The 21,939-nt window shown below is 51.3% G+C and overlaps 5 protein-coding genes across 5 annotated transcripts; 4 read left to right on the forward strand and 1 right to left on the reverse strand.

The window, feature by feature from the left end:
- Positions 1-468: 468 nt before the first annotated feature.
- N7458_003896 (uncharacterized protein) lies at positions 469-729 on the forward strand (the record flags this gene model as incomplete). Its single annotated transcript, XM_056907278.1, has 1 exon — positions 469-729. The coding sequence occupies one exon, from the start codon at positions 469-471 to the stop codon at positions 727-729; it is 261 nt and encodes an 86-aa protein (XP_056768005.1).
- Positions 730-2,030: 1,301 nt separating this feature from the next.
- N7458_003897 (uncharacterized protein) lies at positions 2,031-2,915 on the forward strand (the record flags this gene model as incomplete). Its single annotated transcript, XM_056907279.1, has 1 exon — positions 2,031-2,915. The coding sequence occupies one exon, from the start codon at positions 2,031-2,033 to the stop codon at positions 2,913-2,915; it is 885 nt and encodes a 294-aa protein (XP_056768006.1).
- Positions 2,916-4,409: 1,494 nt separating this feature from the next.
- hapB (CCAAT-binding transcription factor subunit HAPB) lies at positions 4,410-5,492 on the reverse strand (the record flags this gene model as incomplete). The annotated part of the gene is made up of 1 exon (XM_056907280.1): positions 4,410-5,492. One exon carries the CDS (start codon positions 5,490-5,492, stop codon positions 4,410-4,412), a length of 1,083 nt encoding a protein of 360 aa, XP_056768007.1.
- A 6,352-nt stretch (positions 5,493-11,844) lies between these two features.
- On the forward strand, positions 11,845-16,860 carry N7458_003899 (kinesin-3 motor protein uncA; the record flags this gene model as incomplete). Its single annotated transcript, XM_056907281.1, has 3 exons — positions 11,845-11,908; positions 12,027-16,430; positions 16,454-16,860. The coding sequence occupies 3 exons, from the start codon at positions 11,845-11,847 to the stop codon at positions 16,858-16,860; spliced, it is 4,875 nt and encodes a 1,624-aa protein (XP_056768008.1).
- A 3,842-nt stretch (positions 16,861-20,702) lies between these two features.
- Positions 20,703-21,762, forward strand: N7458_003900 (glycoside hydrolase family 43 protein; the record flags this gene model as incomplete). The annotated part of the gene is made up of 2 exons (XM_056907282.1): positions 20,703-21,026; positions 21,085-21,762. 2 exons carry the CDS (start codon positions 20,703-20,705, stop codon positions 21,760-21,762), a joined length of 1,002 nt encoding a protein of 333 aa, XP_056768009.1.
- Between the last annotated feature and the right edge of the window lie 177 nt (positions 21,763-21,939).

The following is a 21,939-nucleotide window of genomic DNA, read 5'->3' on the forward strand; positions in this document are numbered from 1 at the left end:
GCGGCACGTGGGCGATTGCCGGGGATGTGGGGGGAGGACAAGAAAATAGACAAGGTCATCAGGGATTGAGAATGAAATAGATGAAGGGGTTATCAAGCCAGCGGCTATCGAATTCGAAACCGCGCCATCACCACATGGTCACAGCGAAAGGGTAGAGTAAAGAGAGATAATGAGGGTCCGCTGGCGGAAGAGTCCCGCGAGCCTTGCGATAGCGCACGCAACACCATCAAAGTGTTCTTCGCCATGGAAGGCAATGAAGATGAATAAATTGGGAAAGAAGGTATGAGAAATGTTTAAGATGTAGGGGGAGGGCGTGGGTGGAGGGAGAACTGAGATAGCAGAAGAACGGAGAAACGGGGACGATCACAAGGCAACAAGAGCCGTTCCAACACGGCAGATGGTAGAGGCAGGAGAGGAAACGATAGAGAAAGGGAGGTAAGGCCACCTACAAGAGAAGCCCAGAATAAGATGGCGATTGGAATCGAAGCCAACGACAACAGCTCCAGTGCGAGGGTGGAGGAGAGTGGCAGTGAGATCAGTTGGAGAGTGACTGGAAGGTTGGAGACAGCTGGAGAGGCGCTAGGCTTGAAGAGGCTAGCGTGGTTCCTGGCTGAGCACCGGTCACCTGATGGCCAGCTGATGGCCGAGCTGGCTGGACCAGATCAGAATCCCGAGACCGAAACAGGCACACAAGCAGCAGGGGGGATTGAGAATAAAGAGAAGACTTGAGGATTGTGGTGAAGGGGGTAAGAAAGGAAGAGGAGGTTGGGAAAGTCAAAGGGGTTAGGGGTAGGTTGGAAGTTGAAGTGTCTCAGTCAAACAGACGCCCTGATTGCTCAGGCCCCAATCAGCAAGACCTCAGAGACACCACCAGCAAACAATGGAATTGGTTTGACCGGCAATATAGGCTCAGTGTTGCTGTGCCTGTATTTGTTCGGACCTGCCATGGTTATCTTGGTAGGTTGACTGCCGACATGATCTTGTCTATAGGCTGAAACGAACTGACCATTGGACAGAAAATCCCATATTACGACGAAAGAAAATATTCCAGATATTATTGTGCTGGCCATGGAAATTGAGCTTGATGCTTATTGATCATTACAATGGATCGAACACAGACCTCGTAGATCTCGTGGATAAATTCGAGATCCGAACTGGCCAATATACTACTTACTACCTGCTCCGTATCTGAGACTCCGCGGTCGATACGAATACAGCTATGATATAGCCATGAAACCATCATGCGCGTAAGAACTGGAATCAGCTACAACAATAAAGCACGCCATGTAATTTGCGAATCGTGTCCTGCCTATCGAGCACACTACCATCGTGAGTCCTTGTGCAGCTTTTGATTCTACTAAATTGTTCCCCGCAGAACAACGCATGCAAGGCTGGAGGGTCAACAAAGGGAATCTCCATAGCGGAAGTTGCCAGGCGGTGGACTCTCTCTATGGTATACTCGAAATCCAGGCTCTTCCTTCTTTGATTATACTGTCATCTCGGTTTTAAATTCTATATATGGCCGGTATACACTATGCCTATCTGGAGGGATCTCCAGATCTATCTGCACGCTTTCTATACCATCCAGAAACGTACCACGCACCAGGGCAGCCTGTGCATTCGACAATTACCTACCGATCAGCTCTATCTGCACATTCAATGTATATAAATCACCAATTGACAAAGAATACTCAATATTCAAACTGCAATCCTCCACCAAACAACCAACACCTCTTCCACAACTCGCCTTGGCGCGACACTCCAATAAGCAGTCACTACAAGAACTCATCAACCTCCTTCTAAATCAATCTCCAACCTTCCCAAGCCTCATTCCCAAAGCCACCTCATCACCCACAACAAATCCCACGCCCCAATCCCTCCATAAACCCACACACAACCCTCAAAACTGCCCAGAACATCAAACCATCTCCAAATCCCCAAGCGGCCCGTGCGCACCAATACAGTTCCAACCCCCCACAAACCAACCACATCAAAGCATACACCACCTCAAGCCCCATCCTCATCAACCGATGAGCTCCCTCCTCAACTCCCGCTGGGCCCCGGGCAACAGCGCCAGCACCAGCAACCCCTACGACCGATATGACACCAGCAACGGCACCAACCAGCCACGATGGCCCTCCAAACAACCACGCACCCACAGCACCCCCGCACGAAATACATCCTCAGCACAAGGGCCACGCCCATCATACTCGTACTCACAGCAACACTCACAAACCACCCTCCTCCCCCCAGCAGAAGAACTAGCCCGCTTCATGAAAATAGTCTCCCGATTACGCTGGAAACTCCCCTTCCTAGCCGAGGCCTACCGCCTGGCAACTACAACGCCAAACCCGGGCGCCGACATTGGCAATGGCACCGGCACCGGCAGCAGCGGTAATGGCAACCCAGAAGCAGAAATAATGTTCAAAATCGACTTCTTCGAATACTACGCCCTCCTCGAACGCGCAATCGTGCATCTCCTCGCCGTCTTCAACATAACAGTCTCCTCCTCTTCAGCACCCTCAACCCGCGGACGTCCCACCACCAACAGCGCATCCCTCCACAGATACCACGCCAACGTCCTAACCGCCCTAACAGAAGAAACCACGCCCCTCACCCCCGTCCTAGGCAGCGGCCACATCCACTCACAACTCCGCCAAGCCAAAGAACTCCGCAACAGGTGGAAAACGGCGGATATGACGCGGGACGAGGTGGCGCGGGACGTGGTGGGTGATCGGGACGTTGTGCGGCCGTTGGAGAGTTATGATTTGGAGGGGATTTTGGGGGCGATCTTTGTGGGGTTGGAGGAGGGGTTTGTGAGGGCGAGGGAGCATGTTGCGCTTTGTAGGAGGGATGGGGATGGTGAGGGAGGAGGGGGAGGGAGGGGGGGAGGAGGGGTGGGAGTTTATGGTTGATGCGATGGATTGGGAGGCTGTTTAGGAGGGAAGGGGTGGAGGAGGTGGGTTCTGGGTATATTGTGTGGGAGATGAGAAGGAGAAGGGGAGGGGATTGCATGGTTGGTGTTTGGTGTCTATTATATCTCTTTCTTTTGTACAGGCCAAAACCAGTATCTTAGTCTTGGCTGGTCCGAAGACGAATTGCTTAAACAGGACATAGAAAGCTATTTTGATTTACTGTGAAGAGTTAGCTAGCTAGCTATCTACTTAGCGAATACCCACTGTTTATTTCGTTGTTTCTCCAGAAGAACTCTAGTTTTATTCATCTTTATATATAGAATTCAAAAGACAATATCTTCATTCCGATCTGATGGTATACGCAAGACAAATTCAATCCAACAAATCCAATCCACTGAAACAGCACATATCATATCAAATCCAACATAAGACAACCATCGCATCCCAATCGATCCCATTGCATTGCATTGCATCACGGCAGTTCCAAAGGGAGAAAAAGAAAACAAAACAAAACCCCCGTCTTCCCAATCCCAACCCCAACCCCAACCCAACCCAGTCCAAGAAAAAATCTGACCTGTTTTTCCAGTGAAGGAGAACCCCTCTAATATGGGCCCAACAGAAGCTCAAAATACAAAGCACGCAACACAACGGACACCAAGCACAGAACAAGGAGGCATAGTGCAAGAGCATGGGCTAGTAGAAACATAAAACAAGGGACAGAAGACTGGCAAGATATTGCTATACTGTCGATCGATATACACAAGGCGATGCAAGTGTAGGCGTAGAAGGGGAGGGAGGTGTGGAAAAGTGGAAGAGGAGGGGGGAAGAAGAGAGAAGAAAAATCGTCACGGTTGACATTTCACTGGCCTGGGCCTAAGTAAATCGCATTTCCACAGTTGGCCCTCAAGGGCCTTGTAAATATTGACTTTCTTGTAAGTGGTTCGAGAGCCTCGTAGAACTTGGAACTTGACTTTCTTCGACATCCGTGTGTCAGATTTTGTTCTCCCGACGGGCATTGCAGAAATGCAGGAACCGGGCTCAGGCAGAGCTCATCTGCCAAAATCATTTGTGAGACACTCCAAGGTGACAAGCCCAAAACAGAAACATCCTCCCCGTGTAACAAGCTATAAACAGAGATCATTGGTCAAGTTAGTGGGCAGATGAGGGGAGGAAGACAGGGGAAGTGGCCATTGAAACAAGCATATCAAGGGTAGAAGAGAAGTGGCGTGATAAGAGGGTACAAAGGGGAGGGGCATCCATACACATCGCTCGCTGTAAGAAATAAAAAGGGTTTCCAAAAACGTCCATCCATAAGCCGTTAGTCTCGACGAAAGAAATTCCAACGATGACAAAGGAAAAGAGACAAAAAAATAAACATCGTCACCGGGATTCAGACCAAACATGCTTCAAACTCGAGGTCAAGCTTGATTACATAGCTCGGATCTAACCCGATGACACGGTCAACCGACCAGGACGAGGAGGCGGTTGCATTATTCAACCATCCTCATCCGATGGCTCAGCAGATTCTTGCTCACTGCCATCGGCACTGGTGCTCGTCTTGGTTTTCTTCGCACTACCACCGTCATCATTGCCCTCGCTTGATTTCCGCTTCTGGCCTACAGACCCGTTCTCCTTGCCGAGGTCAGCCGCAGCATCACCGTCACCCTCTGCCGCCTTCTTCTCCATCGCGGCAACCTCGTCAGCCGTCAGGAAACGGCCGCCGGGGCCACGGGGTCGGCGCATGGCGTGGTTGTGTCGCGACTCGTGCAGATACGGCTTACGTCCCTTAGACGTCAGTCGAAGCTGCTCCTCGAGCTTCTGACGGGCGACACGGCGCTTCAGGATACGGTGGAACTGCTTGGCGTTGACATAGAGCGGGGATTCTTCCTGGTTGCCACCGGGCACCATCTCAGGCGATGGCTGGTTCTGTTGGATGGCGGCCTGGGGCGCGCCAGGCATGGATTGCGCGACCGAGGGTCGGCCAATGTGACTCATCACGGGCTGAGCGGTGGGTACGTTGGGACTACCGATGTGGCTCATTCGGCGACCCGGGGGCATCTGCTGGTTCGGCATCTGAACCTGCGAGCCCATCGGGGGCATCTGGCCAGGCATTTGGGGAGAGCGAGGATTCCGATCCGGCTTCATGGGCACGCCAGCCATGCGCGGCGAGCCCCGTGTCCCGGGAGCCATCTGGCCAGCCATACCATCGTGTTGCTGAAGGGGGTAGAATTGTCCGGAAGCGGCAGCAGTGGCCATCGCGGCGGCCTGCGTGGGCGAGATACCGTATGGCTGGGGCATGGCAGCAGAGACACCGTAGCCTTGGGGGAAGTTCATCTGCTGGTGAACAGCGCCGGGCCCACCTTGCGCTTGCTGGTAGTGCTGTTGCGACGGAACGATCGGTGATGTCTGATGGGAAGGATGTTGTGATTGCATGGGTGGCGGGGCATTCGTGGGCGAGGTCATCGTTCCAACGGGCGCACCGGGTTGCCCTGGTCCAGATTGGTATGGACCAGGCATGTGTGAAGGGGCGTGGGGGTGTTGGCCATGAGGCTGTTGGTACTGCGGAGGGTACTCCATGTTTGACGGGGGGCTCTTGGGCAACTTCGGGGGAAGGTCCAGAGAAGGTTCCGTCACACAGGCGACGCGCGCGTGTGGTACCGGGGGTTGGGGGCTGGGGTGACAGGCACGAGAGATCGGCTCGAGTTGACGATCTATCAATCCAAACCACCTATCAAAGGGTCCGAAACAGAGAGCTAGGCGCCGCAGTGGGTTTTGGGGCACGATAGCAACTGAGAGGAGGTCGAGGTGACTCTACTCGATTGTGTTTGGCAGATGTGCCGGGTCGATATCACTCCACGCGCGTGCAGGCAGGGAGTTAGTCACCTCCAGAAGTTGACGTGGTCGCACGGTGATTCGACAAGCGGGAGTCGATAGTCTGCAGCCTCGGGCCATCACGTCAGCAAGAGCGCAGCACGATACGGTCACTGGATCGGCAGGGTGGGGGGAACATGGAACAGGCAGCATTGATAGGGCGAGTGACATGACATACCTTAAAAACTGAAAACCTGCAGGCACTGCAGAGAGGGGAAAGTCGACGATAGGCCAAACGTTTGGTCCAAAAGGCTCAAGGCTAGTTCTCAGAGCAGCAACGCGTCTTGAGCGGAGGGTTTGGCTCTTTTGAGCAAATCGGTCGATACCCACGGGTGTAACGTGGTTGGGCTGTGATGCAGTATGATGGGTGGGTTACCCCTCGACTAGAGTGCTTGATGCGTTGTCAGAACCAGTCGCCTTGATGATGCCACCCCGCTGAGGCTGCGCCGGGAAAACCGATTTCAGGCACCGAGGGGCTGGTTACCTCAAATCACGAGGGATTGAGGTCCTCTTTGGGAATTTTGAGGTGTTTTTTTTATTTCTTTCTTACCTCTTGGCTTAATCACGTTGAGCACAAAATCCGGGGGACGCGACACACAATGTGGGCCGGGCTAGCGGATCGTGAAAGAGTTGATGCGCCTCGGTCAGGGCGGCTGTCAACGAGCTCCACGAATCAGATCTGAGGAAACCATCAGTATGTCACATTCTGGATAAACACAAGACAGATGCGCTGGCTCTCGTCCCGAGCGGAGGGGGGGGGTAATGTAGGCAGGCGATGATGATCCCAGTGTATATTTACTAAGGAGGGGGGGGAGTTGGGATTGACCGGGTTAGGCCAGGGCGACCAGGGCAGGAAGAGAGAGACAGAAACAGAGGGAGGCAATGTATGCGTTGGCACGAGAATTCCAAAGGGCTGCAGGTCGCGCGAACATACCTGTGAAGCGATCGGCTTCTGCAGTGGCAGGACAGATAATGAGGCGAGGCTGATCGCGTCTAGCGAATCAGTGTCGCGCACCTAGAGCAGACATGAGTTAGATCGCGCACTCGAAAAGATGATGTCAACGATGCCGGGACCGACGCGTACAGCAAGCGACGAGTTCGGGTAGGGAACACAAGACTTGAGGAGCGCGCATAACAAAGAATGGACAGCCAATAACAAGCAGACTGGGACCGACCATAAAACACGCAGGCGCTTTGCATGCGACTGGGAGGATCGAGAGTGGATGGGACAGGGCAAGGTAGGCAATGAGAGACGGGCAATGGGCAGTTTGGGGTCAGTGGACGGCGCGTGTGTTTGTGTTTTTTGCCACGGGGGCCGAGCCAGTCGCAGCGAGCGCGCGCAACGTGGGAATTGGATGGAGGGGGGGGTGTTAAAGCTTGGGAGCATTTTACCTTAATTGGGGGGAGAGGGGGATAGGGAAAGCGAGCCACAGGGCCAGGACGTGGATATTCTCCGTTGGACTTCCAATCCCAAGTGATCAAGGGATCCCAGCCAGACGGTGATTTGACGGAGGCAGAAGATGATGGGGGAAAAGAGGGGGGGGAGATCGAAGGAAACGTGCCAACGAGAAGGCGGTGGTGGTTGGGTTTGGGGCGCGACTGGGGCCGCTGATGTCAACGCCCGGCCAGTTCCGCGAAACACCGTAACGGGAGGAAGAGAAAGACGGACAAATGAACGAGAAGAACGAGAATCAAAGGCAATGGAAAAAGGGAAAAGGGCATGTTTACACGGCAGAAATGAGGAATGCTGGTCCCCCCCTCTCTCTTCTTTCGGGTAAGGGTTAAGAGAGCCGCACGAGGGAGTCACGGGAACACGAGGGCCATGATATCAAGGCAGATATCTGGTGGAGAGGGTTGCATGGGCAAGAACGAGGTCTTCTTTGGCCTTGGAGAAGCTCGGACCCCAGTGCCATTCTTTGATGGCCTCGAGATCATGCAAGATAGAATCATGAATGATCGAAGGAAGAGAAAAAGGCAAGAAAGAAGACAAAGTAACAAGCTCAAATGGCCAAAACGTAAGGAAAAAAAAAAGCGATCATTGATAGAAAAACCTACCTATCGGAATAGAAGTATCAAGGACTCAATTGCTTAAAGTCCCCTTCAATCGTAGTAGCTAAGCTCCTACTACAGTACTGTTCCTCGATCCAGTCGTCGACGGTCGTCCTGTCGTACACTTCAATGCCGACCGTGGGGAAAAAACCAAAGGTCGAATGAGATCAAAGACGAGAAAACAACTGATTGGACTTGCGCAAGTTGTCCCAGTCCAGCGAACGCGAAATGGACGAATGGAACGGGGGGAAATCAGATTAAACCAACGGCGGAAGTAAGGGTGGCCAGCGCTGTGCGATGGTTGGAGGGCGAACTGACTGGAGAGGGCGGGCAACCAACGAGAAGAGGCAGAGGGAGAAAGGCGAGAAGGGGTGGGCGGGACGGGGCATTTTGTACTGGCTGGAGAGCCAATTTCTGGCTGGTCCGGCTCATCGGAGAACGACGTATCAGCGTGGGTAGCTTGGGGGAAGTGGAGAAAAGAATCCAGACGAGATTGTTATATATCATCCAGTGCGAGATTCATGAGATTACAGTCTAATTACCATGCGGTACCCAACCTGACACATATTTACACATATTTTCATGACTTCATCCGAAGTCAACACGGGACCCGTCGCTGCCCAACCTGCTGTCTGAGTGGCCGTGCGCAGCTGAATGTGGACCCAAGTGGGGGCCATTTCTGCCTCCCGCGGGTCCTGGCTGGCTGGGCCGAGGATGGGAGTCATCACGTTGATGGGTATTATTACAGTATTTTATTGTATTGCTCTTGTCTGTATTGTCATTAAATCACGGGAGGCAGGCAATCCGGCCATCCCGAAGAAGCTGGTCATGTGCAACCCACCCTCGACTCGGCGGTGAAGAACACGAACCCTGGACTGGGAAAGAGGGAAGACACTGTACTTTGGTGATAAGATATTATTATCTCACCGCCATCAGCATCCTCGACCTGAAAAACTATATCTTCAACTTGGGCAGTCCTGCCTTGCTCCCTCACTTTCATCGTCGGGTAGAAACCATGTAATCTATGTAATCTCCCTCGGATACTCCAAAGTGGTGATGTATTTCATTGTTCCCTCGTACGGATAACGTATTTTCCATGCGCAAATTATGTGCCTCGACCCTCGTCGCAACCATCATTTCAAAAGTATTTCGTACTTCTTTGTTTGCCTCCCATATTAGTCTATTTCCTTCATATATTATTTCCTACCCTACAGTAACTCCCTTTCTGATTATGAGAATCATCCCCAGCCCCCCTCCTTCGGCCATCTCTCCTATTCGGGAACCCTCCACCCCAGGTCTCATCTCCCGCCTACACTACCACCCTTGATCATATCACATACGAACATTACGCACACTGTAGTACTCCATACTGAGAACAGGTCAAGAAAATCATCCAACACTCCAAATACCCGCCACCGAGACTAATCCTGACCTCCCCCCTGATTGTGACTGTGACGGGCTGTGACGCCAACAAGTGAGGCGGCCGATCCACGCACCATTCGAATCTGGCCCGCGCGAGGAGACATCGCAGACATCGCACCAGTGACCACCACCCCCCGGGCGATAGCCCAAGACCTCACATCAATTGGGGATAGCTGCTGTGCTGGCAGTGATTGAAATGACGCAAGAGGGCGGTGCTGCGTATTGAGTGTACTGTAGACTATACAGTATAGTAGACTGTAAAGCAAGGCGTTACTGACCGAATGCGAACCGCCATTCGCGCCACTCGTAGGGCTGGTCTCTTGCAAAGTAAACAGCCAGGCGGCTCCGTTCGCATACCCAGTAAGAGGGCTTTCTATGCGCCTTGGCGGTGCTGGTGTTGACTAGGTTTAATTCTCCGAGGCGACTACTGTACTTGAATAGTCTTCTGTAGCGTGGAGCTTTGAGCGGTCCTGGCAACTGGCTGGCGATTCGAATAGGAGGAGAGCATCGTCGATGTTTGGATTTAGGGGTTGAGGGCTAGAGTGAGAGATGTTAGGTTGCACTTTGTATCGACAGCGAGTTCATTCGTTGTATTGGTAGATACTTCCTCTACTCAAGAATCTCGACGGGGTTTCTAAGGCAAACCGGGCACCTATCGCTGTTTACTGTTGTCTTGATTTTGCTTGTTGCTTACATTGGTCATCTTCAAGTGTGGAATGCTATGTATATTTAGGGTAAATCGCTTTAATTAGGGGTTACAAAGAAATTCTATCCATTCTATAGTTAGTAGATTTTTGTGACATATATATTTAGAGATTGAGTCCCGAAACGGAGTCGATATATATCTTGAATGAGTTGAGTCCACCTGAACGGTAAAATGTTATGCCTTCTCATAGCTTGGGTCTAACTGCGCTATAGGTGCCTAGTTACTATTCTTAAAGGAAGCTCACAACGCTCTATTCTCTGTTCTGACGCAAAAGATTGAATCTTATGCTCTCATCCATTCTTCATCACCCACAGGCAAGCATGCCCACAAGGGAGGACCGTCAATCCAGCCACTTCACAACAACCTCGGTCTTTCGACAGACCATCTAGAGCGACTTCGCGAGCAGACCTGCTGCTCCAAAACATGAAGCTTTGCACTGGTATATCGTTGTACGTACGTAAGCGATGCCGACTGGGATAATTTCATGACTCTCTTTAGACTGGGCGAAGTGCAGGCTTAGTTTCTGCGGTGGTCTTAATCCACCCCTTGGCAGTCTTTGAGGAATCGCTCGTCTGAGGACACAATGGTCGCTAATTTCCGTGACTATTTCAAGGGTTTGGCGGTTACTACTGTACACCAGGAACAGGGTGTCCAGCGCGGCGTGGGCTATCATCCTCGTTCGGGTTGGCATTGAGTCTTCGTGTGACATAACAAGCATTCAGATAAGGCATCATAGTCAAGGATATTGAGTTGGCGACTTTCCCTGTGGATATCTCTGAGGTAATGAAAGAGCTTGTTTAGATCTTAGGTTTAGCTGCCGGAGAATTTATATCGGGGTTTCTCCTCGGTATATACTCTATCGAGATCCATGGGTCAGAGGCGACTCGGCACCAATGAGATATCGGATGCTCCATCAAGTTTATAATTGCAGCTCTGAAGCTCTTAGCAAACTTAACACGTGTAGGCGCGTCTCATTGGGCATCAATACATTTACTTCATTTTCACTGGGATGAAGAAAGTCCCCAAAAGATCTTGTTCGACACAGGAGAGAATAAACACAGCTGATGGACACCACTCAGCAGGTGATTCATTGCATTAGCATACTTATTGAAGAAAACTTACTCAATGGCCGGAAATAAGGAGCTGCAGACATTGTTTCAAGGAAAAAACGACGACGATGTGTCCAACAGCCACTACACATTGTTACTTATATGCTGGGTTGCTTGTTTAATCACATGCATACTGCAATTCATGACATGGAACTGCATCAGTACATGTATGATGGCAATTCCGGCAGACCAACGCCCTCAAGGAACAAACAATCATGAGGATCCGCAGATGTCATTCAGGTGTTGCGCTCTGGGCCTGGAAACCTACTGTAGTACTGTCCAGTAGGTTCCCCCTCAAAAAGTTGACTGACTCAGCAAGGGGGTCCCGCGGCGTCGGGGGCAAGTGGCTTTTCCGCATGAAGATGTCGACAATCGCATTCTACTCTTTATGCTTCAAGTCCTCCCTTCGCCAGCGCTGCGGCCTTCGACTCGAGCCTCTTAGTCGACTCTGACCGCCATCTTCACGGGGTCCCCCTGACCCACCCCACAAACCACACACGCGCTGAATATTCGATACATGACGTCTTTGTTGACATCTACGGTTCCCGATACCCCCCAGACACCGCTCCAGACGAACCGTACGCAGACGAGGTTCAGCAATCCCATACCTCACACCCTTGCGACATCGTCCTCGAGTCGCGCTCCTCGCGGAGTCTGCGCACCGGCGTTGACCCGTCACCGCTTGTGCCACACCCGTCTACATTCCGATCCCACTTTCTAGCGAGCGGCCGACTTCGTGACGAACCTCCGGTGTATGGAGTAGGAGAACAAGATGGCTCCAGGCGGCGGAGGTAATATTAAAGTGGTGGTCCGAGTGCGACCCTTCAATAGCAGAGGTGAGTGGGAGGTTGCACGGAGAAAGTGAAGGAGACCATAATTCACTGCCCCTCACCTTTCCCCCTTGGGAGGACTCGTGGCTGACATGGTAACCCCTTCCTTGGTACCCTTTTCCAGAAATCGACCGAGGCGCAACATGTATCGTGCAGATGAAAGGCAACCAGACGGTGCTCACCGCACCGTCTGGCGCGGAGGAAAAGTCGCGAAAGGGCGCTGGCAAGGGCGGCGGCGACGGACCCAAGGTGTTCGCTTTCGATCGATCATACTGGTCATTCGACAAGAACGACCCGAATTATGCCGGCCAGGACAACCTCTTCGATGATCTGGGCACGCCACTCCTCGACAATGCCTTCGGCGGATATAACAATTGTATTTTCGCGTATGGTCAGACCGGTTCTGGAAAATCGTACTCGATGATGGGTTATGGCCAGGAGCATGGTGTTATCCCGCGTATTTGCCAGTCGATGTTCACCCGGATTAATGACATCCAACAAGACAAGAGCTTGAATGTCACGGTTGAGGTGTCATACCTGGAAATTTACAATGAACGCGTTCGCGACTTGCTCAACCCTTCGAATAAGGGTAATTTGAAAGTTCGTGAGCATCCGTCCACTGGTCCATATGTGGAGGATTTGGCGAAGCTAGTCGTGCGCTCGTTTGACGAAATCGATCATTTGATGGATGAGGGAAACAAGGCTCGAACGGTGGCGGCCACGAACATGAACGAAACCTCCAGTCGATCCCACGCTGTCTTTACTCTGACTCTCACGCAAAAACGTCACGACGCAGAGACTTCGATGGACACGGAGAAGGTGTCGAAGATCAGTTTGGTCGATTTGGCCGGTTCCGAGAGAGCAAACTCGACCGGAGCCACTGGTGCCCGTTTGAAGGAAGGTGCTGAGATCAACCGATCTCTATCTACTCTTGGTCGTGTCATTGCAGCATTGGCTGATGTCTCATCTGGCAAGCTCAAAAAGGCATCCATGGTACCCTATCGTGATTCAGTACTCACCTGGTTGCTGAAGGATTCCTTGGGAGGTAACTCAATGACTTCGATGATTGCAGCGATTTCGCCTGCAGATATCAATTTCGACGAGACACTGAGTACTCTGCGTTATGCCGACTCCGCCAAACGAATCAAGAACCATGCAGTCGTGAATGAGGATCCGAACGCTCGCATGATTCGCGAACTTAAAGAGGAGTTGGCACAGTTGCGGTCCAAACTTGGAGGTGGTGTCCCAGGAGGTGTTCCCGGGGCGCCTGGCACAATATCGCAAGAAGAATATTATCCTCCCGATACCCCATTGGAGAAGCAGATGGTCTCTATCCAGCAAGCGGATGGTACTGTCACCAAAGTCAGCAAAGCCGAGATTGTGGAACAGCTCAATCAGAGTGAGAAGCTGTACAAAGATCTCAATCAAACATGGGAGGAGAAACTGCAAAAGACCGAGGAGATCCACAAAGAGCGCGAGCAGGCTCTCGAGGAACTGGGTATCAACATCGAAAAGGGTTTCATTGGATTGAGCACTCCGAAGAAGATGCCCCATTTGGTCAACCTCAGCGATGACCCACTACTCGCCGAGTGTCTGGTCTACAATATCAAACCGGGTACTACGACCGTGGGTCATATGGACCAAGGAAACAACGTTGAGATTCGACTGAACGGCTCGAAAATTCTCACCAAACACTGTACCTTTGAAAATGTCGACAATGTCGTCACTATTGTTCCGACGGAAGGTGCTGCTGTGATGGTGAATGGTTTGCGCATCGATAAGCCCACACGCCTAAAGAGTGGATTCCGAATTATCCTTGGTGACTTTCATATTTTCCGTTTCAATCACCCGCAGGAAGCTCGTGCCGAACGAGTAGAGCAGAGCTTGTTGCGACATTCCGTGACGACGAGCCAACTCGGCTCACCAGCACCAAACAAGACCCATGACCGGTCGCCTAGCAAGGTCGGCTCAGAAGTGGATGGTGATTCCAGCAGGGCAGATTCCCCAATGCCCTCACAACGTGGGAGAGAATCAGATTGGTTCCTTGCTCGACGAGAAGCCGTCAGTGCCATGTTGGGCCCAGACCATATTTCTCACTTGCCCGACGATGAACTAGATGCCCTGTTCGAAGACGTGCAGAAAGCGCGAGCGGTGCGTCGCGGACTCCCGGAAAATGAAGAAGACTCAGACTCGTTGAGCTCTTTCCCAGTACGCGACAAGTACATGTCAAATGGGACTATCGACAATTTCTCTCTCGACACGGCTATCACCATGCCTGGTACACCACGGCAAACTGACGATGATGGGACAAACGGAGTTTCTCTCAAATTGGTTCAGAAAGACATGCAACGCCAGCTCGATCAGCAGCGGGAAGAGTTTCAAGATAAATTGAGGCTTGCAGAGACCTCCTCCAACCAAGACGTGGGTGAACTACAAACCGAAAAGCAACGCATGGAGGATGCCCTGAGGTCTGCCAAGGAGGAGTTTGAAGAGCAATTGAGAGTGCAAAAGGAAACCTTTGAAACGCAGATGCGTGATATGGGCAAGCCAATTCCGCAAATATACGAGAATGGCTTCGCCAAGTTGGATGAACGCGAACTTGAAATCGCACGAACTGTATTCAACCATTGGTCGCAGCGCAACTACGTTCGGATGGCAGAGAACATTCTGCAACATGCCTCTCTCTTAAAGGAAGCACAGGTCATGAGTCAGATCATGGACAAGAATGTGGTCTTCCAATTCACTGTTGTCGATCATGGCCATAGCATGGCTTCTTCGTACGATCTGGTGCTGAACGGGATTTCCGGTGACGAAGATATTGTGCTGGAAGAGACGAAAAAGCCCTGCGTCGGCGTTCGGGTGATTGACTACAAGCAGTGTGTGATTCATCTGTGGTCGATTGAGAAACTCCAGCGCCGCGTGCAATCCATGCGACAACTCCACCAGTATATCGACCGACCAGACTACATCCAGCACTTCAAACTTGACAATCCGTTCTCTGAGCCGTGCTCGCCGCAATATTCCCTCATCGGTGATGCTAACATCCCCCTGACTGCTGTCTTCGAGACGCGCGTGCAAGACTTTTCTATCGAGATCATTTCGCCTTATACTCAGAGCGTCATCGGCATCATTCGCCTGTCTCTTGAGCCATCCTCCGCACAAGCCCCTTCGTCAACTCTGAAATTCAACGTTGTCATGCGGGACATGGTTGGGTTTGCCGAGTGGGAAGGATCTGACGTCCACGCCCAGCTTTTCGTTCCTGGAATCTCAGAGGAAGGTGGTGCGACCACCACGCAGATGATTAGTGGGTTTGAAGAGAGCCCTGTCCGATTTGAAAGCGTGCACAGCATGAGCCTGCCATTGTCAAGTCCGCGATCCGCCGCACTCAAAGTCTGTGTCTACGCTCGTGTGACATCGGTTCACCTCGACAAGCTGCTTAGCTGGGATGATATGCGGGACTCAGCGGAGATCACGCCCAAAAAGCGCACTGCTCCTCGAATTGCAGAGTCGGAGTTTTACTCGGAGGAGAGACATGATGTCTTTGCCCGAGTTCAAATTCTTGAGATGGCGGAGTCTGGCGAGTACCTTCCCGTTGAGGTTGTTCAGAACAGCGCCCTTGACGCCGGCACGTATCAACTCCACCAGGGCCTGCAGCGTCGCATTTCGATCAACATGACTTACAGCTCTACTGAAAGCTTACCGTGGGATGATATCTGCAACGCCCGTGTTGGCTCCGTACGCCTTCTTGACCCATGGGGTAAAATCCCTGACCAGGATCTTCAAACACCGGATGTTCCTCTCAAGTTCCTGCAGGAACCGATGGTCAAGGACAATGCCGACGGCACGTCAAATGTCACGATTGTAGGCCAGTGGGACTCGAGCCTGCACGGCTCTCTGCTCCTTGACCGGGTTACCGCAGACAAGTATCGAGTTCAGGTTACTGTTCGCTGGGATCTCGTCTCTTCCCGGCTTCAGACCCCTGTTGTGTTCGAGGTCGACCAGACTCTGCAAATCTTGGGACGTACCTACGTTCGTCAGCAGTCAATGTTCAAGCAGCTCTGGAGCTCTACTCGAGTTGTGCACTCGACTACGCAAATGTACTCGTTGGTCATTCGTCCAATCTCTGCCAAACGCGCGGCCGATCTTTGGCGAATGAACACCCAAAACGACTATGTCAAGGGCGAGGAGTTATTGACGACATGGGCACCCCGCAAGGTCTCGCTGGTTCGGGATTATATTGCTGCTCGCAAACGCCGATACAGGCTAGCCGAGCTACATGCCGCCCGCGGGGCTCTTAGTGTTGGCAGCCTGACGGCTTCTCCTGCCCGCAGTGGACGATCGACCCCGATGCGCAACCAGGATCTCAACGAACGGAAATCTAAACTGCTCCGCAAGTACCTTGAGCTCTGGTCGACCAAGAAAGACCCGACCGATGCCATCCTCATTCGGAGCAACACCGAGCCCCCGCCGATGGCGCAGCCATTGCAGCACAACGCAAGTCGAATGGCACGGATGCCGCAGGCAAAGTGTCGCTCAAGCCACGCTTCGTAGCCACCATCCAAACCCTGCCGAAGAACCCTTCAGCCCTAAAGTCGGGCTATGTGCTCACTCCTGACGATACCAACAGCGTCTGGGTTCGACGGTTCGTGGAGCTTCGCCGGCCGTATCTTCACATCTACTCAGCCGACGGGGATGAAATCAACGCTATCAACCTACGCAACTCCCGTGTCGACCATGCGCCGGACTTCGCCCGACTTCTAGACGGGTCCGGCGCTGGTGCTGATCGCTCGCTCTCTGCCAAGGGCCGGCCCAATATTTTCGCCGTCTACGGGACCCAGAACACCTTCCTTTTCGCCACACGCACCGAGGCACAAAAGGTAGAATGGATCCTGAAGATCGACGAGAGCTACTTCAGCAGCAACGGCGGCAGTGCCGTAGCCAGCGGCGACGAGCGGTAACAACGCATATCCTTGCTCTTCTCGCCTTGCTATCTCCTTTCATGTCTTTGACGATATAACGGGTCCCTGAGTCTTTACCATTTTGTTTTCTTTTTTTCTTTTTCTCATTCATTCTCTCAAGACACCAAACCCTACTCCTATCCTACCCCCCATTTTCTTTTTTTCTTATTTATGACCTGTTGTTGAGATACCCCCTTGAATATATCAACTGGCTGTGGCGCTTCCCCCTCCCATGTACATAGTTCGATATCGTTGGGACCATAGATGCGACGGTGCTCATTGATCTGCTTATACACAGTGGCCATCTCGGTTTTCATTGACCATGATTTTCCTTTTCTCTGTTTCATGCTACCTTGTATAATACAAATATCTTTTTATCTAGTCTCCGGTAACCAGTGTCTGCGTAATCTTGTACCAAGGGCGAGGAGAGACCAACTCGCTGAACAAACTGAGATCGCAACTTTTCAAGCAGATGTATAGCAGGTGGCCTTCTGACACTTGAAGACCATTATTCCGAGGCGAGTAAGTCATACCCGCAGTTTCATATGATCATTCGTTACTGTGAGCATACTTCAGTCCTTCTCTTACTGGCCTTGATGGCTGTTCAAAGCGGGGCGCAGGTTCTCGAACTCGATTGTGTATAGATTGAAGGAGGTCATTCACCAGGTTGAGTCTATTAAGAAGCTGCTTTGTGATCGGTGGGTTCATGTTGATTGGCATGTTAGGTCGTTGGATATTAAGGAATCGGTATAGGGGAGATCCATGGGTCTCTGGGCGCTCAAATAGATGAATGAATGAATGGCTTGCAGGAGGTTTGCATACATTTTTCAATTTGATCAGGTCTCTTGTCATGCTATACTTGAAGATGGGTACCAAGAGTTATGGAAAGGTAGCAGGTAACACGTTCTGATGAGTAGATATTCCATGGTGTCTTTCTGGGTGTGGTGCGACCTGTGAGCAGTTTTCTGCTTGGTTGACTGCATTTCCCATACTTCTATTTTGCCTGGTTGAAAGATTGTCTCATTTTTAATCCATCAGATGCATCGAATCCGTGAAGACTTTATTCATCTCGTGGCGTGTAAAACTGTTTCAAATAATAGCAAAAGATGTAGGACATAGTAGATTTAAAGCAAGAGATTAGGCGTTGAGTTAAGCCTCGAGGACGCGTAAGCACTCGGAATTTTCTGCTAATCGGCGTCATATCTCTAAATTACCACCAGTTAGATTGATATGAACGAATATCAAGATCTACTGGCCCAGGAACATGTCAGGGGTAGATAGATCACACCATGGAAATATCTATGAAGCTCATGCTCCCTACTTCAAAACTATCTTGTAAACAGTGCCACAATAGGACTGTGTCACTCTAGGTTGACCTATGAGCTGGGTGGAGATGCTAGGAAAACTCCAGAAGGTCGTCAACACCAGCATTCCACTCCTAGCTTTGTCACTCCTTTCTCTATCTCCCGTCCCGCGTCAGGCGGAGTCTTTGAGTTCTGTTTTACTTCAGTTCCCACCCTTACCTGGACCCATAAATCCCCCAACTTGGTCAAATGACTGGTTTTTGCCATCTTCCACGCTTCACACTCCACGATATCGTCGGCAGTTAAGGGTCTTAGCATGTTGTCACTACCCACATTCCCAGTCATGCGAGCTGCCGATCCTCGACCAGTTAATAATCGACAGACTCACGGTGACATCATTGCATCATGGCTACTCAGCATATCCTCACCGACTGGTCGGTACTGGCCTCCATCAACCACTGGGCTGCAAAGTCACCATGCGGGGTAGACCTGCGTCGAGTATACTACTGTACAGTACTTGTTGTGGAAACGTGATGTGTTCCAATCGGCACCTACGGTACACGGTGGGATCATCCAAATGAGTATTGCCGGCGTTGATCTTCGCGATCACAACGCGCTTTCTTGGAGATCGCCCACTTGAGTCAGCCATCCCTGATTCACGGGCGTCTCTTCAAAGTCGAAAATCGCATGGCTCTTGCTTCGAAACACCAAATGACAAATAGAGGCTTTCACTCTGAATGCCTGACTACACTTGTCCCAAGAGTTAAATTATGGCCTTTCTTTTCAGTGGTACGACACGCGACTTTTTTTTGTTTTCTCTCGAGTGAGAATGTGTGGGGAAACAATATTGTTAACCATGGCCCAGTTCCGGGATAAATCCATGGCACAAGACTCGGCCTATGGAAGTATATCCAGCCATATTATTGAGATTTCGTTGGAACTCAAGAGGTACTGTCTATGGCGAGGTATACACAGGGAATCAAATAAAAAGCCTAGTAGTCGACTATTGGGACACTGTACAACCCTGTCCGCCAGCTGGCCATGTGTTTGGTCCATCGTGGAATCCAAAAATCTATGGTTCTTGCTGGCATTCGTGCCAGCACACTTCGGACAGTCGGAATAACCACGCGCCCTGTGCAACGGTGGCCGCGCCCTCGCGATAGCCATCGAAATAGTCTCTTCGGGTGGCTGGGGCTTACCTCTTCCAGGACGCCTGAAGCTAATAAGCCTCATGGTTATTATTATCGTCGCTTAGCGGCCAAATCGCCCCCAACACTCGGTCCTATGCCCACAAGGGTCATCAAACTGGACCCTTATCCTTAATTCTGCTCAGACCCTGTTTCACCCCGAGTAATATGCTGTGTTGGTTGCTCACGTACAACCTTGTTCAGTCCACACAGTCAGGGCCTAGGGGCGGTCTACTCCTCGCCCTTGCATGGCACCTTTGCCAGCTCGTTACTTCTTTCGTTGTTCCAGACACACTTTCCTCTTCCTCATCTCCAAGACAACTTCACCATCCTATAAGATTCAAGGGCTTTGACCGCCACGATCGGCGCCTTACAGCTCTCTCGAGTCATCCATTCCCATGTGTCTTACCGTGTTGGGCCGAGCCCTTGGCAAGGGGATCAATCAGCGCATCCATCGGTATATTCCACACTCCACACCAAGATTAACTTCGAGTCCTGCGGGGAGGATCAGCCTGCCTAAAATTTCTCTATCCTGCGATGCCAACACTACTAACATTTCCGGAATAGACTAGTCCCTGTATAACCTGTGCCGTTATACGGTCTAAGGTAGCAACGGCCTCGCGAAAGTCTATACTCCATAATTTTGACCCCAAGGGATTTCTTAGCCCTATAGATTTTCCTAAATTAGGTACTCGGCATAAAGCACCCCGCGAAGAAGAGAAGCAAAGGAGAAATTGTCTCCACCGACGTGATGCCGCATCCCCCTCACCCTACTGACCTAACATCTATCTCATGATGCTGCGCCTGTTTCGGAAGTAGACGGCGCTATATCTCGGGGTCTATTTGAATCTGACCCACCGATTGGGCTTTCCATCATGCACTCACATTGGTCTTGGCCTATGCCATGCGCCCTCGGAGCCAATCTTGCTTCTCCCTGCTGACGGAATAGTAGCCAACCCGACTATTGGGCTCCGGTCTGACCTCAGCCCCCAAGTAGCTTGAGAATTTGTACAAGCTCGAGCATGAGTGGATCGCAGAAAGTAGTCTATCCCGCATCCTGAAAGCACCTGATGGATCTTCTATGTCAGGCGTGCGGCTTGCTCGTGCCTTTTTTGTGCTGTGATAGGGTCCAGAGTCATACATCCACTCTCGGGCCAATCCTGCCAAGTTTGGGGGGCGATATTGGTCTTGGAAGGCGGATTGGTACCCACGATGTCTTCTTGGTAATAGCGGTGGGCGATAATTATAAGACTGGCCAACTGCCCCTGTAAGACAAGGCTTGAGTTTACAATCATAACGCCAGATCTGGTTCTCCATTACCCCGGTGATCCATCAATAAGTAATTATTGCGATGGTGTCTTCACTATTTTCTTTACCCGCCGCATGGGTGGTTCTCTTTCTAGCCTTGTTACAAGTAGTTCTCGGCTCTCCACTTCTACCAAAGCGAGCTAAGGGTCCTTGGATGGGCTTGCACACCGATTTCGCAGACCCAAGCTTCATGAAGGCTGCCGATGGAAAATGGTACGCCTTTGGGACAAATGGCAATGGCAAGCGTGTTCAAGTCGCGGTCTCAGATGACTTCAACAAGTGGACTCTTCTCGATATTGAAGCCCTGCCAACTCTGGCGGGCTGGGAGACAGACAAAGACCACTGGGCACCGGATGTAGTAATGCGGGTGAGTTGATATCTTTTCCCGAAGATGACAGATATCGGTCAGAACTAACCCAGCTCAGGAGGACGGCAAATACGTGATGTATTATTCTGGAGAGTCGAAGAGCGATGCTCCTCATCACTGTATCGGAACTGCCATTGCAGACAAGCCCACGGGACCATATGTTCCCAACGAGACCCCACTGTCATGCAGACTGAATCAAGGAGGCTCCATCGATTCGGCTGGGTTCTGGGATAAGGATGGCAGCAGATATGTTGTATTCAAGGTTGACGGCAATAGCGTTGGCCATGGGGGTGACTGCAATAACGGCGTTGCTCCTTTAGTCTCCACCCCCATCATGCTACAAAAGGTTAAAGCAGATGGTGTCACGCCCATCGGGGATGCGGTACAGATTCTCGACCGAAACACGAACGACGGCGATGGACCCCTCGTGGAAGCGCCCAGCTTAGTGCTGCATGATGGAGTTTACTTCTTGTTCTATTCGACCCATTGTTTTACGGACCCCAAGTATGATGTACGTTACGCTACTGCGACAAGCATTACGGGTCCTTACCACAAGTCGAATGTCGAGTTACTTAAGAGCGGCGACTATGGGGGTCTGATTTCTCCTGGTGGCGCGACAGTCTGTGGATGTGGAGATCGCATGCTGTTCCACGGCTGGTGTGATAGCTCGTTGAAGCAACGGTGCATGTATGTGGCAGATATTCATCTGAGCGGTACGACAGCTTCTATCGCTTAACTTTGAGGATGTGCCATCCTTGAAATGAGGTGCCGACTTGGCCGAGAGGTTCTGGATGTTGATTTTGCTTGATTTTCTTGATGTTATATACCCCCTAACGCTCGCTGAGAAATCTTGCTTTCGTCATATAGCTTTTCTACTATCTTCTACAAGTACTCGTCGAGGTAAATGTGAGTT

The sequence above is a fragment of the Penicillium daleae genome (genome assembly GCF_028827525.1).
Source record: "Penicillium daleae strain IBT 16125 chromosome Unknown utg000004l_segment0_segment0, whole genome shotgun sequence".
NCBI lineage: Eukaryota > Fungi > Ascomycota > Eurotiomycetes > Eurotiales > Aspergillaceae > Penicillium > Penicillium daleae.